The sequence below is a fragment of the Passer domesticus genome, chromosome 2 (assembly GCF_036417665.1).
Source record: "Passer domesticus isolate bPasDom1 chromosome 2, bPasDom1.hap1, whole genome shotgun sequence".
Taxonomy (NCBI): Eukaryota; Metazoa; Chordata; class Aves; order Passeriformes; family Passeridae; genus Passer; species Passer domesticus.
In genome coordinates, this window is record NC_087475.1 from 100,279,555 (window position 1) to 100,295,725 (window position 16,171).

Genomic DNA, 16,171 nt, shown 5'->3' on the forward strand with positions numbered 1-16,171 from the left:
GGAGGCGGAGCCGGAGGGGCGGCGGGGGCGGCTCCGTCCCGCAGCGGCGGAAGGGCCGCCCCGCTGCCGCTCCCTCCCTCCCGGGGCGGTGCTGCGGCCGCGGAACGCTGCGGAGCGGCGGCGCGGCGCGGCACGGCACGGCACAGCACGGGGCCAGGATGGGCCGGACGCTCGTGGAGCTGTTTTACGATGTGATCTCCCCGTACTCCTGGCTGGCGTTCGAGGTGAGGGGTCGGCACGGGGAGGGAGGCCCTTGCCGGGTCTCCGCGGTGCCGGAACGGCGCTGGCGCCCGGCCGGTCCCGCCACCGCCTCCCCCTCGGAAGGGCCGCTCAAGGGCAGCTCTCCGAAGCTCCTTGCTTCGGAGCGCAAAGGGCTGGCTGCAGGCAGCGCCCTTTGCCCTCTGAAGTTAATTTTTCTCTCACCTCTGAGGGGTGCCTGGGCTTCTCCTTCGCGTGTTGAAATCCAGGGACACCAGGGAAGCGTGTCCGAGCCAAACGGCAGTGCAGGAGTTAGTGCTGAATATTTTGCTTCGGGGGTAGCTTTCATATTTAGAAAATGCAGGTGTCCTGATCATGACATGAGCCTGACCTTTCCCATAATTACCGCTGCTTATCCTTGGATAGTCGTGACACAAATAGGGACCCCTCAGTTTTTCTGAGATCAGAGTTCCCTGACATCATCCAGGAAAGGCTTTAGGACTAGCCCTAATACAATAGGAAAGGATTTATTTGTAGTATTTACTGCCTTAGCTGCACACAGCTCTACAGACATCTTTGACTGTGAATCCTTCACTACTCTTTCACGTTGCAGGCTCTCTGCCGGTACCAGCACATCTGGAATATTGACCTGCGCTTCCGTCCAGCTTTCCTTGGTGGCATAATGCAACAAACAGGTATGGAGTACGGGGAGATGAGCTCTGCAGGGAGATACCTTCTTCATTAGCAGAGCACTTAGTGTGCAGGCCCTGCATATGTGCAGAGCCAGCTCTGAACTAAGTTGTGGCACCAGTAACAGATTAACTACAGGATTGTGGAGTCCCAAAGGGATTGAGAAATTAATCATAAGGAATTTCACACCGTTGCAACTACACAGACAGTCTGTGCCAAACTCCATCTGTTCTAAAACACAATAAAATAAGTAATAACTTGACATGGAGTGTTTTCTTAGAGTTAGCTTTTAAACCAGAATTAATTTGTGCAACACTTGCACTTTGTAATATGCAGGAAGGATACAAGTATGTCCTGAAACAGTACTTATGGCCTTAATTAGATCACCAAGACTTACAACGCATAAATCATGAATTAACAAGTCTTTACGTCAGTTTACCCATGCATTAGGAGTTGTCTAGCTGAAAAGTCATCTGTCTGAATCAACATAAATCCCTGCTAGGACATTTGTACCTTGGTTTAAAACTGATTCAGCTACCCTAAAGGTTTGATCTGTGTAAAACTGAAATAAACCATGTTTAAATCATAGCATTATCTTTGGAAAAGCTAAGTATGTTTCAGTAAACCAATATGAAATTATACTACAAAATTATACTCTTCCTTAGCTATATGTATGTATGAGGCATAATTTGTCCAGCGTTGTTCAGTGGTACTATAACACAGCTACAAACCTCAACAGAACTTTTTCCTAAAAGGTAACAAGCCGCCAGCAATGTTACCAAAGCGAGGGGAATACCTGCTGAAGGATATGAAAAGGATGGCGAAGTACTACCAGGTGCCTGTATGCATGTCACCAGATGCCTTCCAGCACATCATGGGCACAAGTAAGAGTCTTAGCTGGTATTTCTCATCCCTAGCACTTCTGGTTCCAGTTCTCCCTACCATTAAAGGTGAAGATGAATTCCCTGTGTGCAGCCTTTTCCTTAACCTATGAGCAGTATGAAGTCTGTGCATTCATAGCCATGAAAGAAATTTCTGGAGAAATATGGCTGTGAATAGCACGGGAGATAACAGTGGATCAACATGAGCTTTACTGTACAGACTGTGGGTTTCTCAGGACTGTTACAGGGGAGATCACCCTCTTCTTAGCAGTCATGCAGACCACACCTGCTCCTGATGCTGTGCCTTGTCTGAGTGTTCCTCTGTCTCCCCACGGATCCAGGCAGCCTGACAGCCATGCGCTTTATCACAGCCGTTGACATGACAGACCCACAGTACCTGGAACCCTTATCGAGGGAGTTCTGGATGCGGTTTTGGTCACAGGTCAGTATTTTATGCAGCCAACTAACTTCTTGACCCTTTCTGTCACCTTCCCTGTCCCACATCATTCAAATGTGGAATTCCAGGAAGAGGAAGAAAATGTCTTTTAATAAAAAGTCATAGCAGGAACTTGAGGTCGCAGTGGCTCAGAAGCCACAAGCTTATGATGAGCTTAATTTGCCTTCTTTCAGGTATATATGATGGATCCAGCAGGCTTGATCAGTGGTTCATATCAGAAAACACTTTAATACATTCCTAGATTAGGTGGCTTAAGACCTTTTCTGAGGTAATTTCTCCAGCAATTAGTATTGGGTTTATTTTTGTTTTCTTAGAAAACTTGCTTTTAAATCCAGAGACATGCTTTTGTTCAGTAAATACTGATTTACTTATTTTATTCTTTTACCAGCATGAAGACATCAGTCAGCCAGAGAGCATATTGGCTGTAAGTGTCTTTTTCTTGGTGCTTCTGCATTTCTGATAGATATTCTTATTGATGATTTTGAAGAAAAATGGATTTAAATTCCCTTGCAGCTCTGGATTTTTTTGGGTATTTTTACATAATACTCAGAACCAGAATACACTTTTTTTTTGTTAATTTATGTGGCAAGATACCCGGGCTGGACAATGAGTTACCTGTTGATACTGTTTTATTAACAGTATGAAAGTATAAATAGTTTCTGCAGAATGCATTGAGGCATTGCTCTTATATGAAATGTTCAGGTGCAATGCAACACTTGGGGAAAGTGACTTTCCTTAGAGTGATGGAGTCAAGTTTTCTATTAAGCTCAGTGCTATATTGCCCTTTTATATACCTGGAAATTATACTCTTAATATATTTTCTTTTGCCATTTTGATTTTGTTTATTACAGTAAAAGCTGTAATAGCATGTAAGTTACAATACCAGTAGATCCTCTTGAAGGTCTCTCCTTTCTTAATTATTTTATAAGTTCTTGGAATATGAAGAAAAGAGAGGAGTTGTCCATGACTAGTCTCTCCTATCCAACATCCCTAGCTGAAATCTGAAGCTTGCAGTCTTGCTGTTCCCCTCCAAGTCTAGTTCTTGCACTTCAGCTTCATCTTAGTGTAGCTTTTTTACCAAAGGTTTGCACTTTGCCTTTTTAAGAAGCAAAATTTGAAGGATATAATTGAAGTTATTCTTTATTTAAAGACATAATTTAATTAATTAACTATCTTTATAGCTAAAGATATAATTAAAGTGGTACTTTTACTCTGGTAGGCAGTCAAGCACCACACAGATGCTTACTTGCTTCCTCCCACTGCCCAAGAGGAAAGGGGAAGAGGAAAAGAGGAATAAAAGCCAGAAAACTTGTGCATTGAGATAAAATTACTTAATAAGCAAAAGAGAAGTGGAAACAGAGTGAAAGAAAACAAAGAACCACCTACACGTAGACTGATGCTCAGCCAGTTCCCAAGAAAAAGGTTAACGTGCCTAAACCCCCTCCTCATCAATTACTGCTGAGCATGGCATGTGGCATGGTCTGTCTCCTGGGTTAGTCCAGGTCACCTCCCAGCCTCTGGTGAAGCCCCAGTTTATTCACTGTGGGGATAGAGTGAGAACCAGAGACTGCCTTGACACTGTGCAAGCACTATTCATCAAGAGCTAAAATTATTGGGATGTTATCAGCATTGTTTTGGTCACAGATCTGAAACACAAAACCACAGGAGCTGCTGTGAAGCAAAGTAGCTCCATTCCTGCTAGACCCAGTACATAAATATATATAGAACGTTGTCACATTTTCTCTGAATTCATCAGTATTTCAATAAAGCAAGGACATGCAGAAATTCAGCGCCAAAAACTTCATACTCAGAACAATCTCTAATTTAGTCACAGTTTGGCAGTCAATGAGTATCCCTCTTTTTCATCAAGGCATAGAAGGAGGTGTCCCCTTCTCTGCTTGTGCCTATCTTCATTCACCCCTGCAACAAGTATTAGACTGTTCTGGAAGTCTGTCATCCAAAGGTGGCTGAGAGGTCCCAGCCAATCATCTGAGTCTTTTTAGATTTATTTTACACAGCAGTTAGAAAAATGGTACTTCTAAAACTGGATAATAATGCCTTAGTAGTTTTTACTTCTTTATTTAATCAAAAGCAGCTTCACATAAATTGCTATATCAGCAATGTGTGATCTGAATTCTTCCCTAGTCCACTTAAATCCTCTTTCTGCCCTGAAATGGTGAGGACCAAATACTACATCACTGTCTAAACACTGTGGCTACCAAGCATTGTGTTCTAATCCAGTGGTACACTTGTTTAACCTCCTGTTCAAGCACAGTCCAAAAGAGCTCCTCATTTCCCTGATGTGTGAGTAGGGGAAGACACGTGAAAATGTGGGTGCTAAACAAAAAAAAAAAAAAAATTGAAATAAAGACTCAGTTACATGTGCAGGATTACTTCTCCATGTGAAATACTACAATTCTTCTCTTTTTTTTTCCCTTTTTTTTTTTTCTTTTATTTGAAGGACTTTATTCAAAGAGTATTTGTAAATCATTGTTACCAGATAAACATTGGACATTTAAGTTTGGCTACTTTGTCTCATTCCTGTGTGGCAGAGTAACACCAGCAACTGTTAAACCTCTGTGATTTAGTGTCTTTCATGCAGTGTTACTTACAGATCCATGTGGACACATTTGTAACACAAACTGTTTAAGTCTTGGTAGGCTTGTACAGAGAGATTTTATTTTCCATAACACCAGTTTGAGGTTTTTTGTAAGTTATCTGATGAGTCGCTGTATCAAAGGTTCTTTTTTTTTCTTCGGTTTAGGAACTCCTGGGAAAAAAAGTGCAGATTTGGGGCTTGGAAGATTTAAAATGTCTCTTCTACTTTGTATCTGAGAGTTGTTAAATGATGAATAAGTTGGGAATACAGCAAGACAGTTGTGCAAGAAGTGCTTCAAGAATATTTTGAATTTGTCACTAGACCTTACATAATAATCCTGAAGATTAAATTAATTAGACCAGGGTAGGAATTAGAATATTTACTTTTAGAGTATTCTTAATTATATCATCTTTTCACAGGTTGCCCGACAGGCTGGACTCTCAGCAGAGCTCTCCCAGAAGGCACTTGAAATGATTTCATCCCCTACAGTGAAGGACCGACTGAAAGACACAACAACTGAAGCACTGAAATATGGGGTGAGATGTTTGCAATGGCACTGGGCTTCACAGCTGTGCATTCCTTCCCTCTTAAGAATACAGGGAAGCAGGGAACAATGAGGGTGATGATTAGAAAGCACTAATTGTTTTCCAGTGTGTGAAAGCCACCTCACAGTTGTTGGTAGTTTATCTCACTGTCATCTGGGAAAATAAAGTTGACCCACTCATTCCAGCTAGACAGCAAGGACAGGACCAGTACTGAGAGATACCATTTATTGCTTCTTGAAATAGAACTGTGGATTAATCAGGTTGCTTTTTATGCTCCTTCAAAAGGGGCACACAGGCTCTGGAGAGTCACCTACTTTCAGATGGCTTCATTAGGCTTATCTTTAAGAATGAAGAAGGTAAAAAGAAGGGGAGGGAAAAAATTAAAAGTTGTGGGGACTTATTCCCAAAGATTGATGATATGACTGCAAGCAATTCTCCCATTATAACATTCTCTGTTTCATCTCCATGGTGTCAATAGGCATTTGGGATGCCTGCTGTTGTGGCACATTATGATGGGGAACCTCATCTGTTTTTTGGCTCTGATCGTTTAGAGCTGCTAGGCAGTGTTATAGGTGAGTCTACCTCATTTCATCACTTTGGTTTCATGCTTTCACCCTCTTAGAACAAAATACGTAATGCAGCTGAGTAAAACACTCATAAGGGCTTTCAAATGTTAAATAATGTTGGTTATTTCTTCCTTCTTCTGGAATGAAACTGCTGCCTGAAATCTGTCTCAGTACACTTAAAATTACCAAATTATCTTTTTCCAGACCAGAAGTAACTTGAGTTCTCTCTCTCTCTCTCTCACACCCTCTCTTTGTGTGTTTCAAGGCTTTGTGGTCCATGTGCCATTCTCAAAATATTCATATGTAACCTTTTGGTACTGGACAGTAGGCCTTGGCTAAGATTATGACTATGGTACTTTTTTTTTTTTTGTCATTCTAACATTTTCATTTTATATCTGTTCCTTCTTAGTAAAAGCACATTATTACAGCTCCCCAATCCATAACTTGTGTCTACCTACACAGCTGTTTAGGTTGTTCATATATTGACCATCCTTCTTTTCATTTTTCTATTAACAGAATACACACTTTAAATTCTTTAAGAGATTGAAGCAGCTAGTGATAAATAATAAAACTAAAGTCACTGGTTTTTATGAGTTAGAGGGCATTTGACTATTCATCTCAAGATTTAGCACTTGAGAGAGTGTCTCTAGAAAGAGTTATGCACATAATTAGCTCATGCATTTGTGGAAAACATTCAGCAGAAAGTATTAATGCAAATCAGTATTAGTCATAGGCTTACGCAGAATGGAAATTTTTTGAAGTTTTTTCTTTTTAGTCTTCTCGATGAGTTTCTGAGTCTACAAAATATTCTTGATGAACATGAGAGTGAGGAAGCAGAGTACCCAACTACCACTACAGCAGTCACTAATACTGACTGGAACGTTGTGGCCTGGTTTCTAGTCTCAACTCCAAGGACTTAATCAGATTTTCTTTTTGATTCTCTGACTCTGCAGCCTTGTACCCTTTTTTTTAACCCCCAGTTCCCCCAAAAAGTGAGTCCTAAAAAGAACTGATTTCTCCATGTGGAATACCCCTGACCTGCAGAATGTCTCATCTGTAATGGAGGAAAATAATTCTTCCGTACAGTTTCAGTTGTGACTAGACAGTGAAAGATTTATGGAGCTGGCTGAAGCACACCAAACAAGATATAAATCCATATTCCATCACCAGTAGTTACCTTTCACAAGAGTGGGAACAGTAATCCTGCTGCAGAAAAATGACTGGCCAATTACTTGAATGGATTACATTTTAACATATCTCTTTTATGCTGGTTTGTCTTACAGGTGAAAAATGGCTGGGACCAGTTCCAAGCCCCAAGCTGTGAAAAGTCCAGGGGAAACATATAGGAAGGAAAATATATATGTCAGTCTTCAGTGGTTATCTTAATGTATTCAATTTTATGGAGAGATGGCTTTCTCATCCTTAAGTTAACTTCACTGCTTGATCTCATCTCTAATTTTGAAAAACATACCAAGGTTTGCCAGTATTACTAGCCTGGTGAGGTGCTTACCCATACAAATGTGCTTCCTTTCTTTCAACAGATCAAAGATTAACATTAAAGATTTAACTTCTTGCAGAGTGAACATTCTCCTTCCCTGGTTGGTTTTCTTTCCTTTACCCTAAAACCATGAGGATTACATAGTCACTGGACTGCGATCTCTGGGTTTTTCACATCTTCCTGCTTGTCCTTTATAAACACACACACACAAATACTAAGAGAAGCTGGCCACATTCTCCTTTTATTTTAAGTCCAGTGTACTACACAGACATAAGAAGCACAGGGTAAGATATTAATGCTTCCTTTTACTCTGCATCATGGCAGCTGGAAAGGACACAATTCAAGCCCAAAGTAGAGTCTAGGGAACCAATCAAGTATTTTAAAAGGAGCTGTCCCCATCCTGGACAATATTTGATACACCTTGCTCTGCAGTGACTGATATTTGAGGAAACCACCACACACATGCATTTGTGGGCACCAACCCCAAACCCAGTAGGAGTTTTTAACTAATGCAAGTTTTACAGGAATGTCCTTGGAGTATGGTTGCGAACACTGCTGTAGGTTCAGCTGGTAACTGAAGTAGACTCTGTTTTGCTTCCTCAAGGATGCCCTAATTCTGCCTATCCAAAGGTGATTTGGATATGGCTGTGGGGGACTTCCAAGCATGTAGTCTGCAGAGGGAAAGGTATGCAAACAATTAAAATAAGAAATTCTACATGGAAACAGTTTGAGCTTGGCCCTGTAGTGGCTGAATTGGAATGACACACAGAAATTTGATTTATATGAAGTTTGATTTCTGCATGATTCCACACTCTCTCATGCATCACCAAATGAAACAGCAGCAGCTGGAATTCACTTTTTTGTCTTTTTAAGGTAAAGCATATTTGTGTATTTTCACTTGAACAGCAATTCCTAAAACAAAGCATCAGAAAAAAAAAAATCTGTATCCTTCATGTTCTTAGAGCTCTAAGTGTTGTGGGAGTATCATTTGTTCCCCCATCCACAATTTTTCTTTCTTTCAGCTCTTCAGGAAATACCCTAGGATTGGAAGAGTCCTTCCTCCTTTTTACCAGTGCACCCATTAGTCTTTGGGCAAATCCAGCCTGGAACTGAAGGAAATCTTTGTGAGAGATAAGAGGAGTTAGAATGACAAGGAGGCTACCATGGATGTGGGTGCCATAGGTTTCTTTGAGTCCCTTGAAGCCATGTTACAGAAATTTTTTACAATATTTCCCCTGAAACTTGCTAGTCTCCAGTCTGTGCTATCAAACTGATTCAGAGGTTGTGATAAAATGGAATGACTAAAACATCACTTTAAGCCAGCAGTGCTATCTCAGAAGTGGGTAAAATGCCCTTTTGTGGAAATAATGTACTCTGGTAAGGAGCTGGTGAGAATTCAAACAACATCTGGAAATAATCTCACCGTGAAAAGCATGGTCTCATGAAACTTTGTTCTTTGAACCAGATCAACTGACAAATAAAATGACTTTGTGGCAGAATGTTGTTGATTTGGCAGATGGACCAAAAGACATGGATCCTACAGACTGCAATATATTTCATGAAATTATCTTAAACATCTTTGACCTACTTCAAATCAGTGGAAATTAAATGCTCAAAACCTCAGGTACTAAAATCATACTTAAGTACTACTGAGATACATTGCTTATTGCCTGTAATAGCCAACAGTAAATGCAAAACCACAGCCTTTGCCTTTTTATCAGTGAGTTTGCAGACTGTTGCAATTCTGACCCTGTACCTATTCTGAGCAAAATTTGCCTGTTTGGCAGCAGAACTTTGAGGGAGTTCTGCCCCTCATTTAGACAAACTTGCTCCTGTGTTACAGAACCATGACGTGAGCACAAGCTCGTGGCAAACACTCTGGGGATGACCCCAGTAAACAGTGGCTGGCAGCTGCACTGTCATGCTCAGTTCTGATCTTTGTTCTAGCACACACTGAAGCAGTCTCAGTGGTGAGTATCAGCTCCCCGCTCTGATCGGCTGTGGCGCCAGTGGCCACGACCACATGGAGCTGAACTGTTCACCTGACTGCTCTGAATGCCACAAGGTGGCAGGGCAGCTATTTAGGAATGTTTAGGAATGGCTGCAAGAATTTTCTTCCATAAAGGTGATCCTGTTCTACTCAGCTACATACCAAACGATGTGAGGCTCCGGAGAGCCTCACATCCCCACCACTTTCAAGGTAGCTGTTTAGCTGTCAGGCCAGAGAATATACTGGGCAAGGAAAGGTACATTGAGCAAAAAGACTCTCAACAACACAGGCAAAACTGGACTATGAATTTTAGGGAACAAACCTGAAGTTGTGTTCCCCTTTGCTCTTATTACAGGCCTCACCAGGAAATCAAGTCCCACTTCCCATGTCTGGAAAAGCTGTGAAACTGGCATGGACAAGTAGGTCCCAGCAATGATAGGCTGAAAGCAAATAAGCAAGTGTACAGATAGGCACAACATCAGAAAATGAGCAACAAAAAGGGGTTCTGTAAAGTAATGGAACTATTAGAAAAAGCAGAGGTTAGGCACAGAGAAAGGTAGGTTGTATCTGAGCAAAGGAAACTGAACAATCAAAGACAAGAAGAGAAAGAAAAAAAACCTGTGCCTAGATTAGGGTAGAAAACAGAATCTCAATGGGACATGCTGTTTCCTGAGAGGGAGAAGGCAGCCAGGAAAGGGAGCGCTTAGGTAAATCAGACAGCTCAGAGCTGCTGGCCATGGAAGATCACTCGGGCAGGAAGGTAAAGGACTAACTGTTTCCAGAGAAGCTGTATAGCACGTGTCGCATTGTCTCAAAGAGGCAGGGATGGCCAGGGGCCCATGGCTCTCCTCCCCCCATGTCCATTACCTGTGCTCCTCACCCTGCGTGTTGCAAACAGTGCTCCAGCGCTGACATCACACACAGCACAAAATGGAGGCCTGCAGAACAAGCACCGCTTTAACCTCCTCCTGCAAGCGCCTTCCTACTGCCCTTTCAACCCTCAGCAAGCAACGCTTCCTAAATCAAGCCTCTCTCTTTTCTCCCATCCTTATCTCTGTGCAAGCGAGAAGGAAACGTTTTATTAAAGCACTTACTGGATTATGGTGCTGAGTCTCTGCTTTGCTGCCTTTTCCTTTTCCAATGGAGCCAGCAACACTGCTGGAAGGAAGCAACCTGCTTCCTAGAAGGGAACCAAGCACAGAACAATACAAAAATAATCAAGTGGGTATCCCAGGAGCTGCACACATAGCTGGTTTTACTCCAAATTGGTTTTCACAGATCTGTGGCTCTTCCACAGGTAAGAGTGAAAGGAGTGTACCTATGCCCAAATTGACTAGTGTTACCCTCACCTGTTTCTCATTCCAGCTCAAAACATGAGGAATGTGACTGCCTTAATTTCATTAAAAAAATAGTCATCAGCTACTGGTTCCAGACAATCTGAATGCTTTATTCTCGAGGATACACATTTGTGAAGCAGACTCTAATCTTACACTCTCACATGTTTCTCTTCCTTTTCCCTCTGACCTCTTCCTTGAGATTCCCACATATGACCTCAGGGTTTAAGGAATTTGCCTCTCATCACATATCAGCACCATGGCAAAACCAGGGATTAAATGCTTGCAAAATGCACAAATTAAAAGCATTCTTCTGCTTTCTGTAATCAGCTTATATTCACCATACACTATTCTCCAAAAAATTAGCAAGATGTCTTTAACATAACAGCCTTCTTAAACCATTCTACATTTACTCTTGGATGATCCTCCATTCTATCCATTCTATGGTTAAAATATGGTAATTTCCAACCAGTACAGTTTGTGGGAGTTTATGCATAGCTGCATCACAACATAAATCTGTATTATAAAATACCAAATCTTTAAATCAGAGAAAAGTGGAAAGAGTCTGAATTAAAGAGTTTAGTGTGGAATGTGCTAAGGGGTAGAATGGGCAGATGAATACTTCTGATGGCATATCTAACCACCATTCAATCAGGAAAGTGAAGAAAGCTAATGAGGGATTTCTGCAGTAAGATGGTAAGCTCAGATGCTTTTCCCAGGAACACTTTTTTTTTGTTTGGGTGGGGTTTTTTGGTGGTTTTTTTTTTTTTTGTTGTTGTTTTTGGTTTTTTTTGTTTACTTATATGTGATCACACCAGTATTTTCTAGTAAACAGATAAGATGCAACAATTGTTTCAGCATTTTTTCCAGAGTAGACTATCCTCTTTCCCAGTGCCATTATGTAGTTTAAAACTGAGATTTAAAAACAAAACTGGTGAATCACTACCAAATGCTGCTAAACTGTTGTTTTAAACAACATGAATTTACAGTATGAGAGTCCTTCTCTATTTTGTATATATCCCAGTTCCACAATCTTCTGTGGATGAAGCACAAGGTTGGAATCTCTTCGCAATCCACATCTGTCTGTCTTCTCTGCTTGTCACATGGTCAACGCTTTCTTTCTCTTAATAGAGAATATACAGTATGAGAGTTCTTCTCTATTTTGTATATATCCCAGTTCCACTATGCTAAAATTTAATAATGATATATGTTTTTTGTAGTAAGTGACTAACAGGCCAAGTAACTATAAAATAGTAAATAAAAATATACCTAACACAACTGGTAGTGTCTAAGTGTTAAGGAGAGTTATAGCTGAATTTTTATCCTGCCCTTGAGGCTATGGAGAAAGTCACCTCTGCTTCATGTGACATGCACTGGCACATGAGACATGTTGGTATTTTAAAGCCAACTCAGAAAACATTTTGGTAAAGGCAGTTCTCTGTGTCATGATCTGGGAGCATAATGACCACAGACTGCTGAGTTTTTTTTTTCCCCTGTAACTTTGCTCTCTCAATCTGAGAGGCAAATTGGAGAAGCCAAGAATGTGTACATGGGTCAGGAATGCTGGATTTATTCATTGTAGGATCTAGACTCACAGTGGGCTTGTCTTAGGTTTCTCCATTAAAAAAAAAATCAGTTTGGTCTGACTCTACACAGTGCATTAACTGTGGCTGAATACTTACTGGCTAACTCAATAAAGGGCAAAACTAAACCACCAGAATACTGCTCGCTGTCCCCAGGGTTGTAAAACCTAAAAATCACATTGAACTTTACACTGCATTCTCTGTAACAATTATTCTCAGTGATGCATATTAATGATTTATATACTGTAAGATAATAAAGGGTCAGCAGACAGAGATTTCTATGTGTGAAGAGCAGAAGAGGCCAATGGAAAGCATCCCTGTCTCCAGCATACACAACAAAAGAGGAGTATCTGACAGAACAGAGATCTCTGCAGAATATCTGACAGTATTACATCTCCAATGCTGTTGCTAAGATACAGACAATTTTATGCAGGGATCTATCTGATAGCCACTCCTGATATCTCATATATGGCAGCTGTGGAGAATGAGACCTAACTCTATCCTCAAAGTAAGTTGACTCCACCTTCTGACCCTTGTAATCTTTACAAACAATCCTTTTCCACACAATTCCTATAAAGATTTCATGGTTCATTCCAACCAACGCTCTTCCTTGCCATACACATAATCCCTACTATCTCTTACCACCTCAACAAGTTTCTATTCCAGTCTTCCAGCAACAAATGTTAAATGTTTTGGCTTTCACAGTTTCTAATGACTTCCCAAACTCAAAAGTTTAGTCTTTTCAATCATACTTTCCCAAAATCTTAAACAGCCTCATTATCAGAAACAGACTGAAACTGATTTAAACTTTCCCTAATTTTAGCCTAAGGCTGATGCTCAACAAGAAATGCTTCGATCCAAACCAGTTCATTTTAACAAAAGTGAAATGCAACTGCAAACAGGGTCTGAGATGAGGGCAGGTGATCCAGCTCTACAGCAGGAAACACAATAGGTGTCCCTGCTACAGGACTGAAGAGAACTTCTAAGGACTATAATCATCTCTGCACAGTGAATGGATCCAAACTGAGTTTAATCAACTACGTCAGCTTTAATCAAGTACTAGACTAAGAGCCCAACCTTGACAAAAAAGTCTCAGTGTAGGTTAGCTTCCTGACTACCCACCTTCTCAGGAGCATACTGCTTTGTTCAGGAAGCAGCTCCTCTAATCCCATATCCAAACTATCTAGTTGTTGCATTCAGAAATGCAACCATAGTTCTCCACAGAAAAGACATGAACACTTTAATTCTTTGCACTCTATTGTAACTCCTTTTGCAGTATATACAGCACTATTTATTCTTTCCCAATTAAACTTTGCATGACACCTTCTCTCCCCATTTTCCTGGGCTATCATCTACCTGTCCTTCTAAAATATTAAGTAGAGCATACAAAAGATTTGGCTCAACCTCTCAAACACTTCTAGAAGTGTAAGTAGAGGGTTTTCTTATTTTTCTTTCTTTTTTACCTGGTGAGCTAGAAGTACTGGGTGTGCAGTCACTGTCATCCAGCCACATACTCTGAACCATTGAATCCTGTTTTGGAGGGCCCTTAAGTGAGCACGTCAGCTCCTGGAGAGGGCAAAGAAGATGTGTTTTAATAATGCACCTGGTAAAATCAGGGAGGGTAGCCTCTGTTTGTTAGAGATCATACACCCACCCTGTCATTCTCCTCTTCCTCAGATGTTCCATTTTCCCTCAATCCACTACAACAACTGCTTACATTGGATGATGAATGTGAGAGTGGCTGCATCACACAGTATCCTGAAGTCTGACTCCTGAGCATTCTGTGAAATGCAAGCATTCAACATCATCATGCTTATTGTTACACACAGGCTTAACTTCTTGAGGCATAGCTTTATTATGTAGCAGTCAGAAACAATAAGCATATATTATTAATTCACAACTAGTTTTTCCACCTAGGAACAGAATTCAGGTGAACTGGCATACATACCTTAATTTCCAGTTGCTACATTACTTAGGAGAAACACCAATTCTCTGTCTCCATTCTGGATAACTGCATGAAAGGACAAGTCTGAACAAATTTTTAAGTCACAGACCTAAGTGTAATAATGTGGAGTGACTCAAACAACCTGCATTTATATATTAAATAGATCTAGACATTCATTAAAATCAACAGATGCCCTCTTGTGGAGATCAGAGATTTTAAAAGCCTAAATACAGAATGAAGAGGTGTTAAACTGAGTATAAAGAGCAGGTGCAGTCCAGTCTAGGCCACTCATTCCCACATCCACTCTCAGGCTATTGTGTTTTCTCTTATGTGAAATTCCAGGCAGAAGAAAGGGACCATAAAAAGCATACTTTTCATGTCATAGAACTTATAAATTGTTACTGCTGTTTTCTGTACACATGTAACAGGAGGAAGCAGGAAAGCAGACACACATTAGCCATTACAGAACAGTCAACTAAGAAAGTTTAAGGAAGCAGTGGGGAGGTAGAAACACATTACTGAGATCTGCATTATTGCAGGATGTCTCAGTGTAAAACTATGTAGGATCAAGTGCCAAGCTCTTGCACAGACAAGTCAGAGCCTTCCTCCTGCTTACAGAGAGGAACACACCTAGGTCAGGATTCCCATCCTGGTGATTTTCCATGTGCCCAGTTGCCAACAGACTGACTCCTGTAGGTCTGTCCCACTGAAATTTAGCTCCCAACAAGGCCATTCAAAAGGGACATTCAAAGAAAAGTGTATTGGATCCCCTTACCACCACTCTATCAAATGGAACAGATACTGAGGTAGTCTGGTGCATGTTTCAGATCTACCAAAGAAGACGCTTAAGGTCAGCTATTCCCAGCTGAGAATTTGGGATCCACTGCTTAGAGTCATTCAGGAGATATAGCAGGCCATGTGGCTGACACTCTTACATAGCAGAAGGTGGACTGTGCATGTAAGCCCCAAATTTATGGTGAAATACTCATTGACTGCATAAGAAACCAGCTAGTAAGAGAGAGACTTAAAAATGTTAAAGCATAAAAATGTTAAGGAACAAAAGAAAGTTAAAAATGGCAAGAAAACCTTTAACATACTAAATATATTTATTCCTTCAGAAACACTGCAAAATGTGGCCAGTCTTGACCTACAAGCAGTTGTGAAACCTAAAGTCCCAGGCATATTACATGCCAGCATGCAACAAGGAGAACAGTAAAGACAGGGCCAATAAACGCCAAAGATATTTCCTCAAGAGATTAGGAAATATATTTTGGAGGAAATGAAGGCCAACATGCTTCTCCCTTAGCAGAGCAAATCAATAACACGAATCTAAGTGAAATGGGATCTAGATTTCCACAAAGTATCTCCTTCTCAGCACCCTTCCTCAGCAGGTTTCTCTATCCTTGTTCTCTGCACTGCATTTCTTGACCTGTGTCAAGGCACTAGAGACAGAGGTGGAGTTGTGTTCTTCTGCTCTTGCATTCTGCAGGCCAAACTATTCTCACTCATCCTAGGGGAGAGGAAGGGAAGAGAAGGGTTCACACTCAAGGTGGCCTCCATTCCGCATCACTAGTAGAGGTTGGTTCAGTGGCTGCTGATTTGGCAATGGGAAGGGCACAGAGCCAAAATGCTCCAACAGGAGCTATCTTCCATCTTTCTCTCACAGAATTTCTGCTCCAGGAACTGACAGTGGAGCGTCACTTGGTGCCACTCGGTCTCTCCAGTCCTTGAGGTCCTCTAAGTACGTTCATGCTCCTCTTAGCCAGGACTCTGATTTCACCCCAAAAGTCTTGCCAGTGTCTTCAGTGAGGTACCCAATGACTGAGTAGCATCCGGTCCATTCCTGATTGGCTTGATGTCCCCACTCAGATGTGTCTGAGGAGGG

The 16,171-nt window shown here is 41.2% G+C and overlaps 3 protein-coding genes across 8 annotated transcripts in view; 1 reads left to right on the forward strand and 2 right to left on the reverse strand.

The window, feature by feature from the left end:
- The first annotated feature begins 60 nt into the window (after nucleotides 1-60).
- On the forward strand, nucleotides 61-7,519 carry GSTK1 (glutathione S-transferase kappa 1). Of its 2 annotated transcripts, XM_064409975.1 has the most exons (8): nucleotides 67-224; nucleotides 812-893; nucleotides 1,644-1,772; nucleotides 2,111-2,211; nucleotides 2,615-2,650; nucleotides 5,245-5,361; nucleotides 5,849-5,942; nucleotides 7,220-7,519. In XM_064409975.1, the coding sequence occupies exons 1-8, from the start codon at nucleotides 159-161 to the stop codon at nucleotides 7,258-7,260; spliced, it is 666 nt and encodes a 221-aa protein (XP_064266045.1). In that variant the 5' UTR covers nucleotides 67-158; the 3' UTR covers nucleotides 7,261-7,519. The 2 variants fall into 2 exon arrangements, with proteins under 2 accessions (XP_064266046.1, XP_064266045.1); XM_064409976.1 differs by lacking the exon at nucleotides 2,615-2,650 and having other exon boundaries at nucleotides 61-224.
- A 130-nt stretch (nucleotides 7,520-7,649) lies between these two features.
- On the reverse strand, nucleotides 7,650-14,122 carry LOC135294557 (uncharacterized). Of its 2 annotated transcripts, XM_064409977.1 has the most exons (6): nucleotides 13,996-14,122; nucleotides 13,805-13,907; nucleotides 10,519-10,604; nucleotides 10,305-10,362; nucleotides 9,747-9,864; nucleotides 7,650-8,105 (listed from the first exon to the last, which is right to left on the reverse strand). In XM_064409977.1, exons 2-6 carry the CDS (start codon nucleotides 13,841-13,843, stop codon nucleotides 7,750-7,752), a joined length of 657 nt encoding a protein of 218 aa, XP_064266047.1. In that variant the 5' UTR covers nucleotides 13,844-13,907; nucleotides 13,996-14,122; the 3' UTR covers nucleotides 7,650-7,749. The 2 variants fall into 2 exon arrangements, with proteins under 2 accessions (XP_064266047.1, XP_064266048.1); XM_064409978.1 differs by lacking the exon at nucleotides 9,747-9,864 and having other exon boundaries at nucleotides 7,907-8,105.
- LOC135294552 (rap1 GTPase-activating protein 1-like) overlaps nucleotides 13,996-16,171 on the reverse strand; it is a 41,481-nt gene continuing 39,305 nt past the window's right edge. For 3 of the 4 annotated variants that reach the window (XR_010356632.1, XM_064409970.1, XM_064409969.1), the window contains one exon: nucleotides 15,374-16,161. Coding sequence is in view for 2 of the 4 variants with exons in the window: in XM_064409970.1 (XP_064266040.1) it covers nucleotides 16,152-16,161 (10 nt within the window). In the remaining 2 variants the exon portion in view is untranslated. Of the gene's footprint in view, nucleotides 14,123-15,373; nucleotides 16,162-16,171 lie in introns of those variants that run through there. The other variant, XR_010356633.1, reaches the window with a different exon arrangement.

Coding starts and splice junctions, on each gene's coding strand:
- GSTK1 (XM_064409975.1), top strand. CDS start 159: ATGGGCCGGACGCTCGTGGAGCTGTTTTACGATGTGATCTCCCCGTAC. Junction 1,773..2,110: donor CCAGCACATCATGGGCACAA/GTAAGAGTCTTA, acceptor CCACGGATCCAG/GCAGCCTGACAGCCATGCGC. Junction 5,943..7,219: donor GCTGCTAGGCAGTGTTATAG/GTGAGTCTACCT, acceptor TTTGTCTTACAG/GTGAAAAATGGCTGGGACCA.
- LOC135294557 (XM_064409977.1), bottom strand. CDS start 13,843: ATGACAGTGACTGCACACCCAGTACTTCTAGCTCACCAG. Junction 10,363..10,518: donor AGACTCAGCACCATAATCCA/GTAAGTGCTTTA, acceptor CTTGTTCTGCAG/GCCTCCATTTTGTGCTGTGT. Junction 9,865..10,304: donor CACTGTTTGCAACACGCAGG/GTGAGGAGCACA, acceptor ATTTGCTTTCAG/CCTATCATTGCTGGGACCTA.